Raw genomic sequence first — 27837 nt, 5'->3', positions numbered from 1 at the left:
TGACATGCCAAATCACTTGCACCCATGATTGAATGGCATCTTTGGCATCGAACATTTTGTTGGGTTTATTTTAGGGAAAATCACCAAAACTCAATATGCTTCTTCTTGCGACTTGTAGCGTGATTACAAGAAAATGAAAAAATTGCATAAATGTAAAGGTGATATTTTATTCATCCGTTGATAGGCATTGCCGTTGTAATACGCCTACTAGAAGCCGGGATATTCACAAAAGAATAAAACTTTGAATTTTCTCCACATGAGTTTTTTTTGCCCAATTCCTGAATATTATTGGACCGCGATTAACCCCCAACATTTCGTATCGATCCGATCAAAATTGAGACATGCAGCGTGATTACAACCACCTACGTGAACCTACTTTGCATCATTTTAAAGGTGGGATCCTTTGTATCCTGTTTGCATTGTAAATAGGCATTCCCCCTAATTATACCCTCAGCATTTATGCTAACGAGGGTATATACAATTTCATACGGGCAAAATGTGCCTCATCGAAATAACGGTTTAAGACCCCATGTATGTTTGGACGAAATGTGTTTCAGTCAATTTGAAGTCGATTTAGCAATGTCCGTCCGTCTGTCTGTCTGTCTGGCTGGTACGCACGATAACTCTCGAACGGATGAGCCGATTTGGTCCAAAATTTTTTCGTAATATCTTGTCCAAACTTAGTTTAAGTTCGAAGATGTTTTATATCGGTCCACTCCTTCCGGTACCTCCCCCACAAAAGTTCGAAAATGCTCGGAAAATTTGTGCGTACGATTACTCTTGAAGGGAGTAACCGATTTGGTCCATACTTTGCACAACGTGAAATGTCTAGACTTAGATAAGGTTCCAATATGGACTCAATCGTTTCACTCCTTCGGGTACCTCCCACAAAAATTTCGGATAAGTTCAGTTTAGGGCCAGCTCTCGAATCGCTTTGATTTCTGTTGTAACAACTTGTATTCACGGCCCCCATACGGCGGTACAAGTTTCATCAGGGGTCCATAGATCCTGACAAAGTAACCTGAAAGTTGCAAAAAATCCCGTTGACACCATGTGTAGTGGTTGGAGCACAAGATAACTCTCGAACGGATCTGTCGATTCGGTCCAAAATTTGTCGATTTTGTCCAAAGTTAGTTTAGGTTCGAAGATAAGTTATATCGGTCCACTCCTTCCGGTACCTCCCCCACAAAAGTTGAAAAATGTTCGGAAAATATGTGCGCACGATAACTCTGTAGGAGAGTATCCGATTTGGTCCGTACTTTGAACATCGTAATATTTCTACAGGACATAGATCAGGTTGGAATGTGGACTGCATATGTCAACCCCTTCAGGTACCTCCCGCCCAAAATTTCCAAAAAATGCAGTTTATGGCCTTCCCTCGAATCACTTTGACCTTTGTTGTAATAAATTGCATTCGCGGCCGCCATTACGACGGTACAAGTTTTTTAGGGCGCAAATCCATTCGTCCTGAGAAAATAGACCTAAAGTTATAAGAATCCCTATGGCACCATGTAAAGTGGCTGAATGAAGCGCATGATAACTCTCGATCGGGTCAGCAGATTCGGTCCACAATTTGTCTTCCGTAATATTTTCCCAAGTTTTGTTAATTTCGAAGATAGACACTATCGATGCGCGATTAAAAAAGTTCAAGCACAAACCACTTTCAATTGATACGATATATGGAATACAGTTATATATGATATAAAATGATATATTTGTAAAAATACGATGATAAAATTAGTGAGAAACAAACGATCATGTAATTTTGGTCATGCCGTGTGCCCCTATACATTGTTTTCAGTTAAATAGTTTTGAAAATAAAGGCTTTAAAAGCTTTTTGTGCGGAAGGTTTTTTCATTGATTCACTTTATATTTAAAATTTGATGCAATCTTAGGTAAAAACTCATCAAAGTATCATACAGGGATACAAGGTTGTAAAAAAGTCATAACCCTACTCTACAAAGGCTTAGGGATTTTTAAGAACAATTTTCGAGGGCTCCTGCAAAGGCTCGTGAATTTTTAAGAATATTTTTCGAGAGCCTCCTATAAAGGCTTGTGGATTTTTAAGAATATTTTCCGAGAGTCTCCTCCAAATTCTAGTGGATTTTTAAGACTATTTTTCGAAGGCTCGTGGATTGCTCGTCGATTTTTAAGAATATTTTTCGAAGGTTCGTGGATTGCTCGTCGATTTTTAAGAATATTTTCGAAGGCTCGTGGATTGCTCGTCGATTTTTAAGAATATTTTTCGAAGGCACGTGGATTGCTCGTCGATTTTTAAGAATATTTTTCGAGAGATCCTATAAAGACTCATGGATTTTAAAAAATATTTTTACAGAGGCTCCCACGAAGGCTCTTGGATTTTTAAGAATATTTTTCGAGAGCTCCTATAAAGACTCGTGGATTTTAAAAAATATTTTTACAGAGGCTCCCACAAAGGCTCTTGGATTTTTAAGAATATTTTTCGAGAGGCTCCTACAAAGGCTAGTGGATTTTTAAAAATATTTTTCGAGAACCTCCTGCAAAGGCTCGTGGATTTTTAAGAATTATTTTCGAGAGAGATATTGGTGAGAAACATTTTTGTTCTGTCGTGTGGCTTTAAAGCTTGCTTCGAGTTATATATGTGCTTAAAGTGACTCCAATATTTGTGCAAAAAAACTCATATATGCAAACTTTAAAAGATTTGTGTGTCCGAACTTTTTTTAATCGAAACACTTTATAATTAAGTTTTTACCTAATCTTAGGTAAAAGATTATCAAAACATGATACACGGATACGAGGTTGTAAAAAGTCATAACCCTAATCGATATCCTTTAACTCAAATCAAGAATATATTTTCCACAGGAAATCACTCCGCTAATTCTATTTCGTCGTTTTTTGACATTTTACGCAGCTAAGTATTTTCTATTTCGTTTTACTTCATGCATTGTTTTATTTTATTGGAAGTATCGTCTCGATATTGCATACAAATACATCTAATGCAGAATGTTTGACAAATGTTTCAAGATAAACTGTTTTGCCAGATATTAAGGTCAAGGTCATGTCGATATGAATATAAAAACGTGCAGTTTTGTTACACGGAGATTAATGCAAATTTATATTTATAAATTAAGATTTAATTTGTATTTTAAAAGATAAAGTTGTTTCTATATATACATTCAAATAATAAATAAAAGTGGTTGTTTAAAAAAAAGTATTCAAGCAACTACTCTGGGTGTAAGCCTGCATACCTTGTAAAATTTGTTCAAACTATTTTGGAGCTTAAGTCTACACTATAATAGCACAACAACTATGCATTTGTAGAATTTTTAAAATTTAATGCTTTCAAATAACGGGCATCAATATTGATGATATGTCCCCCAAAACAAAAGACTTAAGGCACGAACGTGAAAACAGTTACTTTTCTTGAATAAATTTTGTATTTATTTTATTTTTGCTAGATGTTTAAATTATACAAAATCCAATTAAAATTTTATTGGAAGCTATCAAAATAAAAATAACCAAAGAAAAAGAAATAAATGTTTAAACTAAGCCAACATAGTCTTTGTCATGCTAAATATTCAAACATAAAATTAGATGAAATATTATTGAACATTATTTTGCATACATATTTGCAAGACGGAAATTATCAAGCAATATTATTAGACCTTGCAAGTACTTTTAAAAACGGTAGCTTGCCAAGTTTAATTAAAATAAGAGATTTAATTTGGATGCGAAATATAAATCAACGACACTTAGAAAAAAATTAAGACGCTTATAAGTTAATACGAGTGGTCAAAACTATGAAATCAAAATAAGACATATGTTCATATTTTATATAAATGTGGGAGAGAATACAGTCGACGTTCTTTATAATGTTGCTATTGGGGAATGACTAATTATTTTAAGTTAGAATTTACAATTGGGCTTTATAAAAAAGATCGTTACAGTACAGAAAAGTTTAATAGAAAAATTCTATTGCATTCATGTTTATAAAAACAAAACCAGACTGCCATTTGAAGTTATTCGTTGCTTGGGGCTAAGTTCTCTTTTTACCAAATTTTCTAGTTATTTTTGTCACAACTGATCTTTGAAAATATTGAATAAATAATAAATATATTTTAATTTAATTTAAATTAATCAGTTTAATTTAAAAAATTTATATTTTGTCAGAAATTGTCGTTTAAAATTGTTCGATCAATATACATATGTATTTGCATATTTCCTATATACATTTTCTCTATTTACCACTTAATAAACACAATAAAATCACACCTGGACAATGGCACAATGTCGTGCTACACATTTGAGTTTTTCTCTCTTCTTTTATCTGCGATCGCATTAAGATAAATGTGCTAAGTAAATCATTAAACATGCCGACGACAAAGCAACACTTTCAGACAATGGGGCTGGCTGTTACAGCGTAACAAAGACGCATATTTGCCTACAATTAAGACATAATACTTGGCCATATAAACGACCGACTATAAAGATCAAATAACACAAAAGGCCACACAACCAAATAGTAAAACCCTAACATGAATTTTCTGGAATGGATTTTGTATAGATATTGTTACTGACGTTAAAATAATTAAGTGCCTATAATCACATATTTTGTTCGCCTCTTTAATGGCGTTGTTTCTTAAAATTGTTATAAAGTATATTTCTAGTGTTGTACTTATTAAAAAGGTCATGAACTATTTTTTAATTTGTTTTGAAGTAATTATTTGTGGAATTGTAAATGTGTTGAGGTAGTCATGGAATTTTTTCGATTTAGATTTGTTTACGATCTGCTTTACGTAAAGATTTTTAAAAGAAGATTTTAAAAGTAGAATATCAATTATAAGTAGTATATAGATAAAATTTAAGATATGTAGAAGATTCTTGTGAAAAGACTCAGCAAGAAAGAATCAAGTATGAAAGTATCTGTCATCTGTGCTGACAGAGATATACCTTCAGCCACTGACCAAAAAAGAAGCAATAATTATGCTGTATATAAAATATGTTGATATTGTATGAAGAATTTGGTTCAAAATACTTGGAATCTGTAAGTAGCTTAATGAGGGGCTATACCAAATCATTGACATATACCAAATTTTTTTACTTCAGTAGCGGGCCCACCCAGTCTGGAAAATGGGTGGTCCTGCTACGGAAGACAGACAAGGATGCCAGCAAAAGTGAATCGTACAGGCAGATTTCGCTTTTGTCGCCCGTAGCAAAAACCCTTGAGGCCCTAGTCCTCCTTAGCATGGATTCCGTAAGCAGCACAGCACGACAACAGCGCTGCACGCCATCACCACATATATTTGTCAAGGACTCAACCAGAGATCGCCGTGTGATAGAACAGTGATGGTGGCGCTTGACTTATCAAAAGCCTTTGATAGAGTCAGGCACTCCACGCTGTTTGAGGACATTGAGCAGACAACCCTCCGGCCAAGCTTGAAACATTGGAGAGTCAACTATGTGTGTGGACGCCAGTCGGGCGTAGAATTCAGGGACAAGAAGCCCACACCCCGTAGAGTGAAACAGGGAGTCCCCCGAGGTGGGGTAATATCTCCGGATCTGTTTAACCTCTACCTCTCCTGCATTCCGCCCCCTCCAGACGGCATCGAGATCGTAACGTATGCGGATGATTGCACGAACCAGTGAGAGACTGATCTCCTATTTAATCGGTCTTACCACATTTTTCCACTGGAGGAAAATGCAGATTTCTGCCACAAAATCTACCTCCACTCTGTTCACCACATGGGCAGCGCAGTTTGGAAGAGAATTGAATGTCGTGGTCGACGGTAGCATAATTCCGACCACAAACTGCCCCAAAATTTTAGAAGTCACATTCGACATTCAAGTCGTGCTGGCACGCCACAGCTATCAGCGACAAACTGAAAAGCAGCACTTGTGGAGCAGATAAAGAAACCTTGTTGACCACATATAACGCGATAGATCGGTCTGTGGTAAGCTATGCGGCTCCAGTTTAGTCCCCGGGATTATGTGATACGAATTGGAAAAAGATTAAAACCTGAGAACAGCAACAGGGAGCCTCCTCAAGTCTCCCGTTGACCATCTACATGAGAAGGCAACGATTCCTCCAGTAAAGCAACACAATGAGATGCTTTCCTTGCAGTACTTGCTTGGATGTTACCGTAAGTGCCATCCCAATCACCATCTGCTGGCTAGGCCAGACAAATTCAAGCATATCAGGAAGGATATTCATGCTCTAGAGATGGAGGTCCAACAATATAGGAGAGAACCCATAGATTAACAGGCATATCAATCAGGTTTAAATATTATTCACACGGGTGCTTTTGCTAAGGCCATAAGCAAATATAGTGTGAATAAAGTCCTCGTAGTACATCCCCCATCTATCGCAGCTGAGGAGCGTAAGCTGCCACGACAGAGTAGTTTTGGCTCAACTACGCTCTGGATATTGCAGTCGCCTAAATTCTTATTGGACGGAAACCGACCACGCCGTGCAAGACATCTGTCCAGTATTCGGCATGGGTCCGCACGACACAAAACACCTTTTCAACTGCCCCGCCAAACCTACTCCAGTAGATCTGTGGTTACATCCCATCGAAGCAGCCACTTTCTTGAAACTGGAGATAGACCCAGAGCCAGATTGAACAGAGGAACGAGTATACAAACATAATAATAAACACTGTTACAACAACAACAACAAATTTTTTTACACTATATGTAAATGTCATATGACATGAAATTTTACATCGTTAAATATTCACTAATATGTGGAATATTGGAGATTTTCCTTACGCCATTTATTATGTGCGTCCGCCCCAACAAAAATATAAAAAATTATGTCTCCATCGTGTCATATGATATTGATAGATAGTGTAAACTACCTCTAAGGAAACTCCGGAAAAAATTGTGTCATTGCACAGTGGTGGCCCCTACATGGGAAGGTGTGAAAAAATACTTCTAGATGATGTATCGAACTGAAATTTTTATCAATGCATCCTGGTGGCCTAAAAACATCCTAACAAAAATATTCATTCGAATTTGCTGTAATCAGGTACCCGGAGTTCTTATAGCATAAAATAATAAAATTACTTAAAAATATTCAAAAAAATATATAAATTCATTCCCTAAAAACCTAGCTAAACTTTTGGTCATACCGCAGATGTCCGCAAAGGTCTAAACTGTTTTAAAATCTACAGACGCTTAGCTTCATTTTGGTGCTTGTGGCGATTCTTGCATATGCTTGGAAAGCAACTAAAACTTTAAGGAAATCCATATGTCTATATTAAGTATTTTCATTTTTACCAATATTATAACTAAACAAGTAAAAAAGTATCAGTCTGCTTTGCCGACAGAGGTATACCCTCAGCATGTGTATATTGAAACAATTTTTTCCCAAAATACGTATGTATTTAGGGGGTTTTAAAAAATTTGGGCGTTTGAACCGACAAAAATTAGGATTAAAGATCAAAAGTTTTGCGGAGGAGATACTAAAAGGAATGGATCGATATTGACCGTTATGGAAGTGGATCTCCAGCCACAACATATGGTGTCATAGGGGGTTTTACACTCTTCGGGCTGTTTGCTCAAGAAGTATGGACTTGCCCCTAAAAAAACTTTTAATATCGTAATTGAGGCAGCGAATGCAAGTTGCTTCAACAAAAATCAAAGTGATTCGATATCAGGTCTTAAAGTGAACTTATCCGAAAATTTTGTGTGGGAGGTACCGGATGGAGTGGACAAATATAGTCCATATTTGAACCTGATCTATATCTGGTAGATATATTAGGATGTGTAAAGTATAGACCAATTCGACCACTCCCTTCAAGAGTTACCGTACGAACAATTTTTCCGAACATTTTTTAACTTTTGTAGGGAAGGTACCTGAAGGAGTGGACCAATATGGCTTATCTTCAAACTTAAACTATGTTTGGACAAAATATTACTAAGGCCATATTTTGGACCGAATCGGCAGATCCGTTCGAGAGTTATCTTGCGCTCCAACCACCTCACACGGTGTCATAGGGGTTTTTCTGCAACTTTCATGCTATTTTCTCAGGAAGTATGGACTTGCCCCTGATGAAACTTGCACCGTCGTATGTAGGGCAGTGAATACAAGTTGCTAAAACAAAAATCAAAGCGATTCGAGAGATGGCCATAAACTGAACTTTTCCGAAATTTTGTGTGGGAGGTACCCGAAGGAGTGGACCTATTGAGACCATATTGGAACCTCATATTACTCTGGTAGGAAATTTACGCCATACAAAGTATGGACCAAATCGGTCACTCCCTTCAAGAGTTATCGTGCGCACAAACTTTCCGAACATTTTCGAACTTTTGTGGGGGAGGTATCGGAAGGAGTGGACCGATGTAGCTCATCTTCGAACTTAAACTAAGTTTGGGCAAAATATTACGAAAGCCAAAATTTGAACCAAATCGGTTCATCCGTTCGAGAGTTATCGTGCGCTCCAGCCAGCAGGACAGACAGACGGACAGACAGACGGACGGACATGGCTAGATCGACTCCAAATTGTCTGAAACACATTTTGTCCAAACATACTTGGGGTCTAAAACCATTATTTCGATGAGGCACATTTTCATCGTATCAAAGTGTATATGAGGAAAAGTCAAAATTTTTTAGTTTTCCACAAAAAAAAAATTAAAAAATTTTTTTTAAGCTACATGAATGATTTTTGGTACATAGATTGGGAAAAAAATCCCATTCTTAAATCTGTTCGAGATACTAATTTTGGTTGTTGCGCGCAAAAGTTATGGCGGTTTCAATTCTGATAAAAAGAAAAAAATCTTTAAAAGACTCTAATCATTATATTGAGAAACTCTCTTAATTAGGGGCTCCCTACATACTATATGGTTACTGAGGTCCCATAACCTTAGTGAAAAAGTTGTAAATTTTCGCGGAAATTAGGAAAGCATTCAAAACAATTGGTAGTTTACAATTTGTTCTAATAAAATTCAAGCTGTTTATGCATCTGAAAAATATATAAAAAATATGTACGTAATCTAAACATTGCGAAAATTCAAATGAAACCAAAACTATACAAATCCGTTTAGCGGTTTGCATATTATAGCAAAAAACAAAAAATATATTGAGGAAATTTATAAAATTTTTGTAAGAGAAAATATTTATTAAAATTTATTTTGTGAGTTAGTTGAACAAAATGTAAGAAAAATAGTTCGGAGTTTTTCTTCTATTTTAGTTAAATTTCACGCAATAAATCACATTTTTTATTCTAATCACTTCTCGAAAACACGCTAACATCTAGCAGAAGATATGGATATCTTTCAAATAAATGTTGGGTTCCTTTAAATGGGGTATAATCTTGAAATAAAATTGTATCGGGTAATGTTCATTTTGAAATGCGTGTAAATCGCGAAATCCTCAAAATCACTTGATGCGCATGCGGTTTACCAATACAGCGAATTCTTCTCTTTTAATTTGTACACATTTGCCAGGATTTACTTTGGCCGCTAAGATGTAGCATCGTCTGCAGTTTAGTGTGCAACAAACTGTATAACGCTTATATTTTGCACAAAGTGCATACACTTTTTATGCGCATCCGATTTCACTATCAACCGTGAAAAAATACATCGATCTAAACATATTTCAATAAAATCCATCAAGAACCGTGGATGTAGCATCACACAGTATTTTTTGGATAAATCGGAGACAGCTCCCATGCAACTAAATTTTTCAAACCGCTGTTTTCGCACAAACGCGAGTGATGATTCACTTTCTTCATTGAAATGGAAACGATCCACATAAAACGCGAATTAGTCAGCGATATTTTGAAAAACATTTTTCGCAAATTTTTCAATTTTTGCAGTAGCCATTTCCGCCGTTCTAGTAGGTGGATTTTTACGATCTGTGATTCATATGATCCGGATCGTCGAAAAACTAAAATATCGCGGGGTACCAGCACACTCAAAACGATATTGTAAGTACTGTACCCAAAAAATAGGTTTTTTAGAAAAAATATCGCACTAAATATTGGCCTTTGGCAGTAGATTACTCTGCTTCTGTCTGGGCTACATACTTAATATACATATCAGATTATGCGAAATCGCGAGTTCTTTAGTCCTATAATTGGTTTTTCGAAATATCCGAATGCGCGTCCCAGTTACATAAAAAATACAAAAAACACCTGAAATCCGGCTTCAAAATGTCAGCATCCATAAAAGGTGGATGCAGTGGAAATTTTGGAAAGTGATACATTAGAAGTATAATCTTCATTTTGTATTCTCCTACTTTTACTTTGGACAGATGTCCGTCATTTGAATGGTTTAATCAGAAATCGAATAGCAATGTAAAAAACCTGTTTAGATTCAACGTTTTTTACCTATGGTTTTTCCTTTACGCGGTCGTAACTACCACGTAAATTAATTTTTTTTGCTAAATTTTTGAGCTTTGTACAAAAACATCTAAATTAATCCAGCAATAGTCATAGTTACTGGCAAACTACAATAGTTCGCGTATTATAATAGTGCAAACCTTGGCTTCATGGAAACTAAAAAATTTTGACTTTTCCTCATATACCCTCCTTAGCCTAAAGGCTGAGGGTATAAATATTTGGTAACCCTTGCAAATTAGAGGAATCGTTATAAATAGGAAAACGTAGCTTGGGAAATTTAATAAATCATTAAACATAAGTTAAGGTGTGAATAATAGTCCTTTGTTTCAGAAACTCGCTAATGATAACACCATGTTTTCCTAATTTTAAAATATATTTTTTCTTCAAATTAGTCACATTCGTAAGCCTTTTTCTCCTTAAGGACCGTGACAAATGGCAAAAATAAGTTGAGTTTCGAAAAATTTGGAATGTTTAGAGGTGATTTCTGTCTTTAAATTTTTAAAATGATAACATTATGTTTTTATTCTTGTAATTGGGCGCATTTATTGTGCATTGTAATAGGGACCGTGAAAAAAACCTTCTGCGAAAAATTCACTTTTCCGAAATTGTGTATGGGAAGTACCCGAACGACAGGACCGATATAGTCCATATTAATACCTGATGCATGAAATAATCCATCAGAAACACCCTGCGAGAATTATCTTGTGGATTTGACATTATCTCAGGAAGTGTGGACTTGCCCCCAAACAAATTGTACCGACAGCAAGGACAACCTGTTGAAAAAAATTAAAACAGTCCGGGAAGTGTGGACTTGCCCCCAAACAAATTGTACCGACAGCAAGGACAACCTGTTGAAAAAAATTAAAACAGTCCGGGAGGAGCTTTTAAGCTTAATTTTTTTGTGGGAATTACCCGAAGGTTGGACCGACAGACGCAGCCTTTGTCTTCTACCCATTCACATCCGATATGCCTGATGAGCTGAATTATTAGAACCAACAGCGAAACGATCGTAACATATTGGTTGGGTATTTGGGACTTCGCTAGAAAACTTTTGAACTTTTGTGGGAGAGGTATCCGAAGAAGTGAACCGATATGACCCATCTATGAACTTGAACTAAGTTCGAGCAAAATATTACGAAGTGCGAAATTGATCATAATCGGTTAACCCGTTCGAGAGTTATGGTGTGCACCAGCCGGACAGACAGACAGACCTAAGTCGACTTCAAATTGTCTGAAACAAATTTCGTCCAAACATATTTGGGGTCTAAAACCATTATTTTGATGAGGCACAGTTTGGTCAAAATGTATATATCCCCGTTACCCTAAAGGCTGGGGATATAAAAAAAAACATTAAACAATTTTTAACTGTAATTAAGTGAACACTTTGAACTTTTGTCAGGGATGAGATTTATAATACGAGGCGCAAAGGTGAGGTCAATATCAGTCACCTCTTTCGATAGTAATTGTGCCCATAATCCATTTTATATGGGCACCATAGGATTTGTAGAGCCCATGGAGCATTATGTCAGGTCCACGGAAAACATTATGTCGCTGTATACAGGGCCACAAGGACACTTCCATTAAGACCCTTAAATAGCTCTTAAACTGGACTTTAACGGAAACTGTTTTTTTTTTAACAAAAAAGCTTTTGTCCAATATAGACCTTTTTGGAACTGATGCACACATGGAAGAAATCGTAAAGTTTTGGCCAGCATTGTATTTAATTCGTAAGTTAAACTACTCATCAGTAATTGTATTTGGGGCCGGTAGGGGTTTTAAAGCTATTGGGCCATGCTCTCAGGAAATATAGACTTGCCCTCGAGGATACCATACAGCAAAAAAATTCAAAACGATCCGAGATATGTCCTGAGTCTCCATTTTTTGGAGAAACGTTTCATTTTTGTGAAGCAGTGGACCGAGATAGTTTATGTTTCATATATGTCTGAAAGAAATATTGCCAAGTTTGGACCAAAAAGGATACTCTCCTCGGGAGTTAAAATGCGTTCATTTTAGCGAACAATTTCCAAATTCTGTGATGGAGCTACTTGAAGGAGTGGTCCGATATAGTCCATATTCGAACTTGGTTTTCGTTTGGAAAAAATATAACAAGATCCATATTTTGGACCAATTGGTGCCCTGCCAGCCAGACCTAAATCGACACTAAATTGTCTGAAACGGATTTCGGATTGGGGTCCGAGACCATTATTTCGGAGGGACACTGTTTTGAACGTTGGTGCTATCCTGCTGCAATGGTATACATAACAGCCTTGGATTCTGAATGCCAGGTTTCGATTGCCAGGCCAGGCAACATCAAATTCTTAACAGTGAACAGAGGGGTAGAGTATTTCCATGCGGTTTATTTTTGGACGTATCAAAGTGCATATGCCCCCGTTATCCTAAAGGATGAAGGTATAATCAATAATTTCACTTGTATTAAAAAAATAAATGGTTCACTTTAGGAACATACGGAAAACAGATATCGGGGTTGGAAATTCTATGTAGAAAATTCTCTTGTAAACATTTTTTCTGTAAAAGTTTTCCTATTTATACACTCCGTTTCATTTCAATAGCACATTTCAAATTTTTATTTGTTACTTCATTTTAGTTGACATTAGTCGAATATCCTGAGATATGTTTGTATATCTTGTTTCGTACACTTATGAAGTATTTTTCTACAAAAAGTTTTGCTTCGATAAAGTACCGTTATATTTTATTATAATTTTCTTTTACAAAGCCCAAATTTTGTACGGTTTGAAGTGTTTCATCGAAATAGCACATTCTTTAGTAATTTGAGTACGACTGCAAATTTTGAATGATATTGTCGCGATTCTTTAAAATCGGAACGAATAAAAGCCATTTCAAGTTTAAAACGCTAAAATTAGTTAAACGATGTCTTTAATACTGGGGAAATAAGACTATTTGAAGGCTGGGGCCTTCAATTGGCTATAATACGTTAACAAATTGGCATAAGTTGCCAGTTTCTTGTTGGATTTATAAAGAACTAATGAAAAATGAATGATAGAAGAGAGATGGTGCAAAATAAACTTGAACTTCTACTTAAATTTTGGTACAGTTCTTCGTGAAACTTAAAGTTCCCATGACTCTTATTCAATAATGGGGTCCAATGTTGGCATTAAGATACGTTGATCGTTAAAATATCGGGTGATTTTTGTTGCTTTGGGTCTGAGCCAACATACTATAAAGAAAAAAACAGATCCTTCCTATACACAGAAAGAAAAATTGCCTAAATAAATTAAATACTTCTAAATCGAAAATTAAAATTCTGATGTTTGAAATGTGTTTTTAAACTTGTAAGTTTTTAAAATATTAATTTCATAACTGAAAAAAGTTGATGCTTTCCCGTCAAGGCGTGGATATCTCGGAAACTAGAGCAGATAGGAGAAAGCCGACTAGAAATTCAGAAAGAAATTCGGATAGATAGAACACTTTTTGGTGCGACAGGAAAAATTTAGACAAGGTCTTCCATTTATAGAGGTCCTTGCAATAAGACATCTAAATTTAAAATTTAACTAACTTAAACAAAAACTTACTAATATTGGGTTTAATATTATACAAATCTCTTACAATGTATATGGAAAGTCCTATGACAACAATTTTTTGTTGACAGATGTTTTATTGCAAGAATTTTCTATAGATAGAAGATCATCTATCTCAATGGCCTTCTGTAGATAGGGGGCCTACTAACATGCCTTCCACAAACATAAACCCTTCTACCCGAGTCTCCTATTGAAACAAAACCTTATGCTTATATAGTTAAAAATGCTACAAACAAGAACACAAAAATTCTGTTCGACCATTATTTCGATATCATCGTTATTTTTTATTTGTAAAAATTTAAATATTTAAAAATAAATTCCGATTTGTCTGTGTTGAAATTTAACATGTGTATTAAGATAATATTGGGAACTTTGTTAAATTTTTGAAATCGTTACGACAATAAAATATGGCTTTTAACGGCGGCTCGTGTTCTGTTTTATTTATTTGTTTTCATTAATGCAGTTCCAAGGAAACACTAATGTAAAATACACATGCCCATCGGTCAATGCTCCGGCGATTTATTCTTTAGCAGCTTAATTTGTATTGAGGTCAAAAATAAAATCTGATATTATTGGCTCACCATGTGCATTAAAATTGTTTAAAATAAAAATATTTGGTGAATGTGTAATACGAAGTGGTTCTTAGATTTCAGTGTGAATCAAAAATACTGCTATAAAATAACGGGATCATAACAAAAGATGGGCTAAAATTGGAAAATTTCTTCATCATTTGTTTTACTGCGAAAATCAGTTAAATAATGCAAGTATGCGAAATAAATAATGCAAGCGGTAGTTGCCTGCGACGATCTTATAAACATCTTTTAAAGCAACGACATCACATTTTTTTGAAATTTCTAGCACCGATCGACAGAGGATCCAACGAGAACAAAACCTATTTTGCGGCCAGGTGTTCACGCAATATCGAATGTATGCTTGTGGAAGATTATATTATGTTATATGTTGACGTAGGGAATGAAAGATACCAAGGAACGGTCCTGACCGGCTTTAACATGGCCCCTCTTTCGTCTCAAGTGGGCACTGACCTCCCCGTGGTGTCATCTGGGGAACTGCCTTTAACACCTGTTAAAGGTAGTGAGCTAACATGTGCCGCGCGTTCACCCATAAGAACGTTAAAAACTTGGGTTTGGGCGCAGGGTTAGTAACCCTCCCCTAGAAAAAGCAGCGTACTATGAAAAAACAAAAGAAAAACAAATCCCTCTAAAGTTGACGACACCCGCAAACGTTTTAAGGACCATGATCTGCGAATCTGCACCTGGAATGTTCGCACTCTTTATAGAGAAGGTGCAGTTTACGAATTGGCAGATGTACTTGAAATGTACAAGGCCGACATTACTGCCATACAGGAAATACGATGGAATGGGAAAGGCGTCACAACAACGCCTAAAGGTGACGCACTGTATTATAGCTGCCATGACATAAAGCATGAGTTTGGTTGCGGATTTGTAGTTGGTCGGAGGTTAAAACACCTGGTTTCCAGCTTCACACTAGTGAATGAAAGACTTGCTACAATTCGAATAAAAGCTTCATTTGCGCTCATGCTTCCACCGAAGACAAGGACGAACTGACCAAACTGACTGACATTAAAATTATTCTAGGCGATTTTAATGCCAAAATTGGAAAGGAAAATATGTTTGGCCCAACAGTCGGAAAATTCAGTCTCCACAGATTTCAACATCTCGACATCCATAAGGGCACCTGGCTGTCTCCAGATCCAGAAAACAAGAAATCAAATTGATCATGTTGTGATAGATGGAAGACATTCATCGAGCGTGTTTGATGTGCTTTCATTCCGAGGAGCAAACATAGACTCCGACCACTACCTTGTTGCAGCAAAGGTACGCACCCGGTTAAACGTAGCAAACAAAGTACGAACAGACACAGCACGAAAGTTAGACATCGGTAAGCTGCAACCACAACAGATAGCCACAGCATATTCCACTCAATTAGCCCAATTGCTTAATCAAAGCACTCCTCATCCCGATAACATATCAGCGCAATGGCAAAGTATTGCCCATTCCATGCGAACAGCCGCAAAATCCATACTTGGATACCAGAGACCTCCACCAAGGAATTCATAGTATGATCAGGAGTGTCGTGCTGCTACCGAAGAGAAAAATGCGGCATATAGGGCTACTTTACAATCCGTAGCAACGCGTAGCGCACGAGATAGGTATCGGGAGAAAAGGAGAGAGGAAAAACGTCTATTCCGCAGGAAAACGAGAGAGATGGAAAAGCGGGAGTGTGAACAAACCGAGATGTACAGGAGACAGAATGAAGTCCGGAAATTCTACCATAGAGTGAAACATCAAACTGATGGCTTTGGAACTGGCACATCCTCCTGTAGAGACCAGCAAGGTAATCTGTTAACTGATACAGATAGTGTGCTAAGGATATGGAAAGAGCATTTTTCCAAACTGTTGGTATCCAATGGTAGCGAAGTCGACGAAGATACCACAGATCCAACCCCAGAAGATGGTATTGAATGTATACCACCCGACCAAGATAAGCTAAAGACAGCAATAAACCGGCTGAAGAATAATAAGGCAGCAGGAGCTGATGGCCTACCAGCCGAGCTGTTTAAAACCGGAGGAGACACGCCGATAAGGTGTATGCATCAGCTAGTTAGCTCCATCTGGCAGGAAGAACGCGTACCCGACGATTGGAACCTGAGCATCTTGTGTCCCGTCCATAAGAAAGGAGATAAGACTTTATGCTCCAACTATAGGTGCATACGTCTTCTCACTATCGCCTACAAGATAGTGTCAGGCACATTGTGTGAACGACTAAAGCACATAGTCAACGAAATAATTGGACCATACCAATGAGGCTTTAGACCTGGCAAGTCCACCATTGACCAGATATTTATCCTGCGGTAAATCCTGGAGAAGACCCAAGAGATGCAGATCGACACCTATCACCTTTTTGTCGATTATAAAGTAGACTTCGACAGCCCGCTACGTTCAAAAGTATTCCAAGCCATGTCTGAATTTGGTATCCCCGCAAAGCTCATTCGGTTTTGTAAAATGACTCTAACTGTCAAAAGATCTTCAGTTAAAATAGGAAAAAACCTCTCCGAAGAGTTTTGTACCAAAAGAGGTTTTAGGCAAGGAGACATCCTGTTAGAAAAGGTTATACGAGAGGCAAACGTCAAAAGAAATGGCACAATTTACACCAATAGCCACATGTTACTTGCTTATGATGATGATATAGACATTATTGGAGATCAGTAAAAGAAGTAACCGATACCTTTATGAAGGTCGAAGGAGAATCTGCTAATGTGGGTCTGGCGGTAAACGGCGAGAAGACCTAGTTGATGGTGTAGACGCGCAATGCGTCCATTGAAATCGGACCAACTGTTGAAGTTGGTTCCTATAATTTTGAGGTAGTAAAAGACTTCGTATACCTCGCCGTAAACACAACAAACGACATCAGTTGTGAAATGAAAAGAAGAATTGTATTGGCCAACAGATGCTACTTTGACTTAAGTAAGCACTTCAAAAACAAAGCCACAACTCGTCAAACAAAAATAACGCTGATACAAGCCTGGGTACTTGCGCAAGCAGACAAGGCAGTGCTTGGCGTGTTTGAGAGACAAATTCTTCGTAGTTCGGTCTATGGAACAAATGTTCGGTAATGGGCCAGCTAAGTAAGTAAGTAATATCTCGAAAATTAGCGAACCGATTTTTACAAAGTGTTGTGGAATGTACCGTGGTACATGTAGGCATGAATTTCGAAGGTGGCACGGTATATCGCTTAAAGAAAACTACATATTTGAAAATTCCCTTAAATGGTGAAGTTCAAAAGTAAAAACAGACACGTTTCAGTAAGCAGGAGAATTTGACTTAACCATTTTTTATACCCTCCACCATAGTATGGAGGGTATATTAAGTTTGTTTTTCCGTTTGTAACGCATTGAAATACTCATTTGCGACCCTATAAAGTATATATATTCTTGATCAGGGTAAAATTCTGAGTCGATCTGTGCACGTCCGTCCGTCCGTCTGTGGTAATCACTCTAGCATCCACAAAAATGGAGATAGGACGCTGAAATTTTGGGAAAATGCGTCTTTTATTTGCAGACAGGTCAAGTTCGATGATGGGCTATATCGGTCCACGTTTTGGTATAGCCCCCATATAACGGTACCCCCGATTTAAGGAATTTTGACGTTTTTAGCTACATTTTCAAACAGATTTAGCTATACTTTGACATTTAGGGTTCTTAAGTATCAAAAAACTTATATAACAAAAGTTGTGGACATAGGTCCACGTTTTGGTATAGCCCCCATATAACGGTACCCCCCGATTTACGGTATTTTGCCGTTTTTAGCTACATTTTCAGACCGATTTAGCTATAATTTGACATTTAGGGTTCTTAAGTGTCAATAAACTTATATAACAAAAGTGGTGGACATAGGTCAAGGTTTTGGTATAGCCCCCATATAACGGTACCCCCCCGATTTACGTTATTTTGACGTTTTTAGCTACATTTTCAGACCGATTTAGCCCTAATTTGACATTTACGGCTCTTAAGCGTCACTAAACTTATATAACAAAACTTGTGGACATAGGTCCACGTTTTGGTATAGCCCCCATATAACGGTACCCCCCGATTTACGGTATTTTGACGTTGTTAGCTACATTTTCAGACCGATTTATCTATAATGTGACATTTAGGGTTATTAAGTGTCAATAAACTTATATAACAAAAGGACATAGGTCCACGTTTTGATATAGCCCCCATATAACGGTACCCCCGATTTAAGGTATTTTGACGTGTTTAGCTACATTTTCAGACCGATTTAGCTATAAATTGACATTTAGGGTTCTTAAGTGTCAATAAACTTATATAACAAAACTAGTGGACATAGATCAATGTTTTGGAATAGCCCCCATATAACGTTACCGCCCGGTATCAGGTATTTTGACGTTTAAATTCACATTTCTAGACCGAATTAGCTATAATTTGATATTTAGGGTTCTTAGTGACCAAAAAACTTATATTCGAAATAATTATGAACGTAGGTCCATGTTTTGTTATAGCCCCATATAACGGTACCTCGGTATAACGGATTTCGGTATCCCCATATAACGGATTTTCGGTATTTTGAGAATTTTACCTACAAGTTTTAACCGAATTATCTGTAATTTGAACATTTGACATTTGAAATTCTTAGTGGTCACCACACCTCTCCACCAAAAATTGTCAAGAAAGGTCAATGTATTGATAAAGCTCACATATAAAAGTACCTCCCGATATTCAGTAATTTGATGATTTTAACTACAATATTAACCGAACTAGCAGTAATTTGACATTTGAAGTTCTTAGTGGTCCCAACACCTCTCCATAAAAAATTGTCAACATAGGTCCATGTTCGGATATAGCTCCCATATAACGGTACCTCCCAATTTTCAGTAATTGACAATTTTAGCTAAAATTTTAACCGAACTAACTGTAATTTGACTTTTGAAGGTTGTAGTGGTCACCACACATCTGCATCAACAATTTTCAACATAGCCCCAATATAACGATACTTCCCGATTTTCGGTACTTTGAGGATTTTACTTAAAATGTTTAACCGAACGTATGTCCGTGGTTTGGTATAGCCCCAAAACAAACCTCCCGATTTTCCGTACCTTAGCTTTATTTTTTGGACGAACTTTCTGTAATTTGAAACAAAAATTATTCATTTAAGTTCATATTTTCGTATAGCCCACATATAGGGGTACCTCCGAACTAGCTGTTAATGACATTTGAAGTTCCCACGTTATGTACCGATTTTCGGTATTTTAAGGATTCTAGCTACAATTTTTAACCGAATTAGGAGTTATTTGACATTAAAGGCTCCCATCAACAACTGTCAACATAGGTCCATGTTTTATTATAACCCCTATATAACGGTTCCTCCCAATTTCTAGCCCACCAAAAATTGTCAACATACATAGTTAGATATAGGCACCATAAAAAAGGGCCTACCGAATGAAACATTTTATGTACATTATCTGACATTTTAACGTACCCACTTAAAGTTGGGGACAGGAATGAAAACTAATTATTCCATTTTAGTTCAGAATATTTTATGGTGGAGGGTATGAAAAGTTCGGCCCGGCCGAACTTAACGCTTTTTTACTTGTTTTAACTTTTATCGCTTTAGGAAGATAATAAATCCAAAGCAGCAAAAAATCCGACAAAGTCGGTAAGAGAAAAAGAAACATTGCAAACAAAATCTGTTGATAAATTTAAAATCCTCAATGAATAACTCGGTTTGAAAATGGACCCGAAGAAATGAGGTAGAAATTACCTATTTTTGTATTGTAAAGCATAAACTCCATAAAAAGTTGTCATTAAAACGCAATACGACGGGTAAGCAATGCGGACCCAAGTCTGCTAGAAAATAAATATATAAAAATAATAAAATAAATATTGTCCATCCACTAAGCAGATAGAACTTGTTTTGAGCTCATAAAGCGATCATATATTAGGAAGGAACAAACCATCTCAAAGGCATTGTAGAGCCTTTGGAGTCATCAAGAAATACCCTAAATAAATTTGTTTTCGATATTCCAAAAAACTCAGCACTTTGAAGTCTATAGTTTGAGTACGAATTTAAAAATATTCACGTAACATAGTTAAGTTAATAACGTTTCTTATTCGCCGTATTGGCTTTGGTTAATTGTTTACTGTGTGACACAGTCGACACCGTAGAACTTGTTTATTGTATAGTATACAATGTATACACTACCTTTAGCATTGTGTGTTCAATAAGGTTTGTATCTTAAGTCTTTTATTTACATAGTACAGTCGAAATCGCTTATAACGTCGTCGTTTATAACGTCATATCGGTTATAACGACGATATCCAGAAGTCCCAAATCTCTGCGGCCCTTTATAGCTCTATCGCTTGTAACGACATATCGGTTATAGCGACAAATTCCGTCGGTCCCTTGACCGACGTTATAAGCGATTTCGACTGTACATACTTTGTACATACAATATGTACGTTGCACGACATGTGCATTCCACTGCGAAATGGCTTTATCAAGATTCTCGTTAAATTAGTTTATTTTGCGGCTAATGAGCTGTTTTATTTATTAAGACTCTCTTCTCTGTTGAAGCAACAGAAATCGTGAGCTTATTTTGCTACATAACATTGGGGTTCCCTTGCCGTTAAAACATATTTTATTTTTGTTTCTTTGTTTTTGCAAAACTAGTTCAAAAATATATCGAGTGCAATCTTGTGACTAAACCAATAAAGATAATTATTTAAATAATATGTTCATGTAATTGAATTAAACTGAAAAAAAAAACAAATTATTATCTACTAAAGAAGGAAAGAGTGCCCATCAGAAGTTGTATTTGTAGGTCAAGGTATTACAACAAACAGGAAGACACGCATTTATTACGAAACAAAGTTCATCAGGCATCAAGTGATTATTAACATTTGTTTTATTTTATTTTTAACACCAAGCCTACTAAGATTGCGTGTTAAGATGAATTATTTCTCCGAATATTAATAACAAAAAACACTACATATGTAACTACTCAAGTGTCTGTTGCGATTTTTTCCTACCGTCTACCTATCTAAATATCATGCTGACTTTGACATTTTTCATGCTGTCATGCCTTGCCATTCATTCGTGTTAAGGAAAACAAAAAAAAAAAAACACGAGCAAACTTATTGTTATAAATGGATATACATTAATCTTCGTGATATTATTGTTGCAGCTCTCTTAGAGCATAAATCTCAAAAGATAGGGGGAAACTTATTACCTGGTAATAACCTACTAGCAGTAGTTATGATTATAAATCAAGTCATGTGTAACATGATATGAAATTATGCAATTGTTGTTGTTACTGCACAGATTCATGCACATATTATTTAATATAGATGTTTATTGTGGTAGGTTGGTACGTAGGTTTGATGGTTGGTGGGTTGGTAGGGTATGAAGAAAGACATACACAACATTTATTATTATAAATAATAAGGGCACTTATGTGCTATTTCTTAAGAAGGTTAACAATGCCATACATACTAATATACATAATACAAATAGTTGTTATTATGTTACACATTAAAATTGTACTTACATCACCAACTTCATGTCTCAAGACTTCCGCTGCTTTATAAACTTCTTCTTTACGTGAAATATCAACAACATAACCTTTACAAAAGCCGCCAGACTCTTGAACCATTTTGACGGTTTCATCAATGCCTAGAAGAAAAAAGTAAACAAAAAATGAGAGTAATATTAAAATGGCATTGAGATGAACGGTAATATAGAAAATAATAAGGGTAAATTATACACTAAGGCCCAGCTACAATAAATTTCAAACAAAAACAATTAAGAACGGCATTAAGTTTGGACGGGCCGAACTTGTTTTACCCTCCACCACCAATTGTGTAGAAGTAATTAGGAACATTTAGTTTCCTTTCGTGAATGAAAATACTTAGCACTCTTCCTCTTATTCCTTGCAAGAGCAGAATTTCCTAACTGATAATACTACATTTAAAAGAGCTCATTTGGAGCGCCATCGTTGTTCTTCCCAAAACAATTTTCCGAATTGAGCTTTTGTATCCTCTGAGTGATTTGTATCCTCTGGCAATACCCAAAATTAAATTACAGGTTCGAAAATTTGACAAAAAATTCGGTAAAAAATGTGACTAAAATCTTCAAAAAATCATGAATGCTGCTACCGTGATATGGAGTCTATAGCAAAAGGTGGACATATGTATACTGTCTGATTTTTTGCAATGGATGCTTTGTACCTGTACCTAAGTTTTGTAACTTTAACGAAGACTAAAAGCAAATTTTAGTTTTTCTGTTTGAAAAATGTGACTTAAACATTCAAAATAACGAAAATCGGGGAGTACCGTTCTATGGAGGCTGTGTGAAACGTAGACCTGTACAGAGAACTTTTTGGAGGAAAGTTTTGTAAAACTAAATACTAAATTTTAGTCATTTGTGTTTAACAATGTGTTTGAATACCGAAAATTGAGGATACCCTCTATGGGGGTCTATATTAAGACGTGGGCCTATACCGAAAAAAATTCTAGTGGAAGATTTATAACCCCAACGAAATCTTATTACCAAATGTCAGCCATTTCACAGGAAAATTGAAAAGTTTTAAAACGCCCAAATTTCTGCCATTTCCACGGGATATTGAGGGCACAACCTTCACTATAGCGAAAATCGGTAGGTGCCGTTATATATAAAGCAGAGCTCCGATTCACTCGTGAGTGAAAATTTGGGGGGAGGTGGTAATTTTTTTGGGTGCAATATTTTTCGTGGTTGTGGGGCAAGTTTATTTGGGGTGGGATAAGTTTTTGTTTGGCGTTGGGGAAGGGCAAGTGGAATTCGAGCGAGTATTCGGAGCTCTGATATAAAGACGTGGACCTACACTTATAATTCTCTTTTGGAATATTTTTTGCATCCCATGAAAGACTTAATACGAAATTTCAGACATTTCGGTTGAATTTTGAGGCCCCAACCTTCAAAATACCGAATATCGGGAGGTACAGTTCTATGGGGGCCATATGAAGATGTGGACCTATACCGACAAATTTCATGATAAAATTTTATACCCCAACGAAGACCAAATTTCAGATATTTTGATGGGATTTTGAGGACATAACCTTCAAAATACCGTAAATCGGAAGGTACTTTTCTAAGGACGTGTACCTGTACCGACAAATTTCAGGTGGTTAGATTAATACACCAAACGAAAACTAAATACAAATATCAGCCATTTCGGCGGTCAGTGTGGTAATGAAGCTAAAACCTTCAAAACATGGAAAATCGGGAGGTACGCTTCTCTGGGGGCTATATCAAAACTAAGACTTATACTTATAATTATCTTCTGGGAAGTTTTATAATAATTGTTCCACAAACATCCCTGAAGGGACAAGGGAGACTTCCGATTCATATTAGCTCAATGATATGGGACCTACTGTTTATCGCCGAGTCCGAACGGCGTGTCTTAAGACACCACTTTGTAGAGAAGTTTTACATGGCTGAAATACTCAGGAAATGTCGCCAACATTACTGAGGGGTATTTTGCCACATTACTGAGGCCACAGCCTTCAAAATACCGAAAAACGGTAGCTACCGTTCAATGGGGGGCAATATGAAGGCGTGGACCGATGTAACCCATTTAATATCAAACATCCTAGAAGTAATAGAAACCTCTATACCAAATTATTAAACTCTATCTTAAAAATTGCGACCTTTATCTAGTATCTGTATCGACAAATCTCAACCATATCGGCTGGATAGTAAAGCCACAACCTTCAAAATAACGAAAATCGTGAAGTATCCTTCTATGTGAGCTATATGAAAAGGTTCAGCCATACCTATAATTAGTTTCTGCAATGTTTAAGACTAAATACCAAATTTCATCCATTTCCGTTTGATATTTAGGCCACAAACTTTAAAATATTAAAAATCAGAAGGTACCTTCTATGTGGTCTATATCAAAACGTGGACCATTTTCAATACCAAACATTCCAGGAGTAGATGCAACGAACCCGGACTTTTAATGTCAGATAACCTAATTCTATCTTAATCAAAATAGTTAAGAAGGATCTGCAGAAAGGCATTTCATCTATAGATTGGCTTGTTGAAAAGTCTTCCGTCCAAAGGATCTGTGAAAAGGCCTTTAATATATATACACTCAAAGAAAAAGTTTCATAACATACACGAAATTTTACGTTTTATCAATGAAATCTGTCATTGATTTTGAACCAACGTAGAGCTTCATTTAATAAACGAAAAAGTTTCATTGCATTTCAGTGAAGTAAAATTAAAGAATTTGTTCATTAATGTTATGAAACTTCTTCATTGATGTAATGAAACTTGTTCTTTAATGCAATGAGACTTTTTCATTAATGAAATGAAAGTTTTTGATTAATGCAATGATATTTTTCATTAATAAAATGAAACTTTTTAATGAATGCAATGAAACTTCTTCATTAATGAAATTGCTGTAGTGAGGAATTCGATCTAAGAACGCCTAATTTCATAAATTTTTTTAATGAAATTCACTCTAGTGTGGACAGGGACATAGATATGTATGTAATATATAAATGTGTGCATTTTATTATTGTGGAAATTTTAAAACATTTGTTTAATAAAGACAAAATAATTAGAAGAAATATTTTATACTTATATTCCAATGAACTGCTTCATTTATTCAATGAAACTGTTCCATTAATTTTTGGAGCAAACCAAAAACATCAAAAATATCAAATTTTTCGACATTTTTTTAAAAGATGTTTGCGTACTTGATTTTTTTAAGCACATGCTATTTTACACACATATTATTCTTAAATTTAAAGAACTGAAGAGTTTCATTAAATCAATGATATCCGTTTAATTTATGCTATGAAACCAAAAATCATAAAATTTTAGCTAACGTAAGGTTTCATAGCATGAATGAAACATTTCATGGATACAACGAAGCATTTTTGTTTCAGTGTAAAGACCAGCCGAAACGCCCTCCATCTATACAAGGACCTCTTGAAAGGGCTTCCATGAAGAGGGACCTTTTAAAAGATCTTCCATCTATAAAAGGACTTCTTGAAAAAATCTTCCATCTACAGTAGAGCTGGCAAAAAATCGATGGCACTATCGATAATATCGATTATTATTTAAAAATTCAATATCGATAGATAGTTTTGCCTATCGATATTATCGGAATAAAAACCCCTAACCTGTAGTGGGATTCTGTAACTCATTTTTGCTGTTACCGACAAAAATCGGTAAAATTAAATCGCAAAATTATGACTAAAAACATTAAAGTAGCGACTACTTTTTATTCATCGTTAACTTATCGAAAAATTTCGTTAATTATCGAAATTATAAGCATTTTAATTTTAACGACAATTATCGATAACAGCAAAAATGAGTTACAGAATCCCACTACTGAAATTAATTGAAATAAATAGAAATTTCGCTGCTTTTCGGTTATGTGTGTGTAAGAAAGTAAGTCCGTAGTCACACGTACACATTTTTCCGTAAAATTAAATGTATTTTTTACCTTTTTTATAAAATAGAAGTAGTTATTTATTCTCCTTTATATTTCTGTGAACTACTTTTGCATAATTTCAAGAAAACTATTGACATTTCCGCCATTTTCATCTCCAAATTAATGGCGATGACAACGTAACGATATTATCGATAGCAATCGATATTTTAAAACATTATATCGAAAATATCTAATGTTGGGAATATCGATGGTTTGCCAGCTCTAATCTACAGAAGGCCCAGTTGAAAGGCCTTCCATCTATAAATAGGCCTCTAGAATGGGATTCCATACTGTTGAAATCTCTTCGATCTTTAGAGAAGCTTGTTTAAGCTTGTTTAATAAAATAACTTGTTGAAAGGACCTTTTGAACGGGGTTTCATGCATAGAAAGATTCATCCTTTAGAAAGGTATTAAATATAAAGTGGGACCACCTATAGAGGGACCTGTTGGAAGGTCTTTCATCTGTAGATAGATTTTCCATCTATAAAGAGACGTATTGAAAGGTCTACCATCGTGAAAGGGGCCAGACATGTCGAAAGGACTTCCATTAATAAAATTATTTGTTGAAAGGACCTTTTGAACGGGGTTTCGTGCATAGAAAGATTCATCCTTTAGAAAGGCATTAAATATAAAGTGGGACCACCTATAGAGGGACCTGTTGGAAGGTCTTTCATCTGTAGAAAGATCTTCCATCTATAAAGAGACGTATTGAAAGGTCTACCATCGTGAAAGGGGCCAGACATGTCGAAAGGACTTCCATTAATAAAATTATTTGTTGAAAGGACCTTTTGAACGGGTTTTCATGCATAGAAAGATTCATCCTTTAGAAAGGCATTAAATATAAAGAGGGACCTGTTGGAAGGTCTTTCATCTGTAGAAAGATCTTCCATCTATAAAGAGACGTATTGAAAGGTCTGCCATCGTGAAAGGGGCCAGTTGGAAGGTCTTCCATGTGCAGAAAATCCTTCCGGTTTTCGAAAGGCCTTTCATCTCTAGAAGGCCAGTTTAAAGGCCTTTCATCTATAGAGAGACCTACTGAAAGGTTTTACATCTGTAGAAGGTGTTGGAAGCACCTGTCGAAAGGCCTTCCGTACATAGAATTACCTGTTAAAATGTCTTACAACTATAGAGGAACTTGTTGAGAGGTTTTTTATCTGTAGAGAAGCCACATGAAAGGCCTTCCATCCATAAAGAAACCTATTGGAAGGTCTAACATTTGTAGAAGAAACTTCCATATATAGACTTTTGACAGATCTCTCACCTGTAGAAGGGCCAGTTGAAAGGGGTTCTATCAATAAAGATGCCTATTTAAAGGTCTTTCATCATTAGAATCATCTGTTGAAAGGTTCTCTATCTGTATAAGAACATAATCAGAGGAAGTCTGTTCTTGTGCACTCATTGATATGAGAGAAGTCTCCCTTGTCCCTTCAGGGATGTTTGTGGAAAAATTATTATACCCTCCACCATAGTATGGAGGGTATATTAAGTTTGTTTTTCTGTTTGTAACACATCGAACTAATCATTAGAGACCATATAAAGTATATATATTCTCATCATCAGGATAAAATTTTAAGACGATCTATCCATGCCCGTCTGTTGTAATCACTCTAGCGTCCGCAATATATGAGATAGAACGCTAAAATTTGCACCCTAGTATTTGTTTCCAAAGACAGGTCATGTTCGAAGATGTGCTATATAAATCCACGTTTTGGTATAGATCCCATATAACGGTACTACCCGATTTAAGGTATTTTGAGGATTTTAGCTACATTTTTGACCGAATTGGCTGAAATTTGACATTTGAGGTTCCCAATGACCAAACAACTTTTCCACTAAAAATTGCCAAGATAGGTCCACGTTTGGGTATAGCCTCCCGATTTGAGGTATTTTAAGGCTTTTGACTACATTTTCTGAAC

General features: G+C 36.1%; 1 protein-coding gene across 3 annotated transcripts in view; it reads right to left on the bottom strand.

Moving 5' to 3' along the window:
- The window catches only part of LOC141395163 (estradiol 17-beta-dehydrogenase 11), a 134238-nt gene that overhangs the window by 14780 nt on the left and 91621 nt on the right, over positions 1-27837 (bottom strand). For all 3 annotated transcript variants that reach the window (XM_073970666.1, XM_073970667.1, XM_073970665.1), the window contains one exon: positions 21986-22110. In XM_073970666.1, coding sequence (XP_073826767.1) covers positions 21986-22110 — 125 coding nt within the window. The remainder of the gene's footprint in view (positions 1-21985; positions 22111-27837) is intronic.

This window comes from Musca autumnalis, unplaced genomic scaffold, assembly GCF_047663935.1.
Source record: "Musca autumnalis isolate F117 unplaced genomic scaffold, ASM4766393v1 scaffold_2, whole genome shotgun sequence".
Classification (NCBI taxonomy): Eukaryota; Metazoa; Arthropoda; class Insecta; order Diptera; family Muscidae; genus Musca; species Musca autumnalis.
The sequence above is the reverse complement of the archived record's forward strand: the minus strand, read 5'-3'. Positions and strand labels throughout refer to the sequence as shown.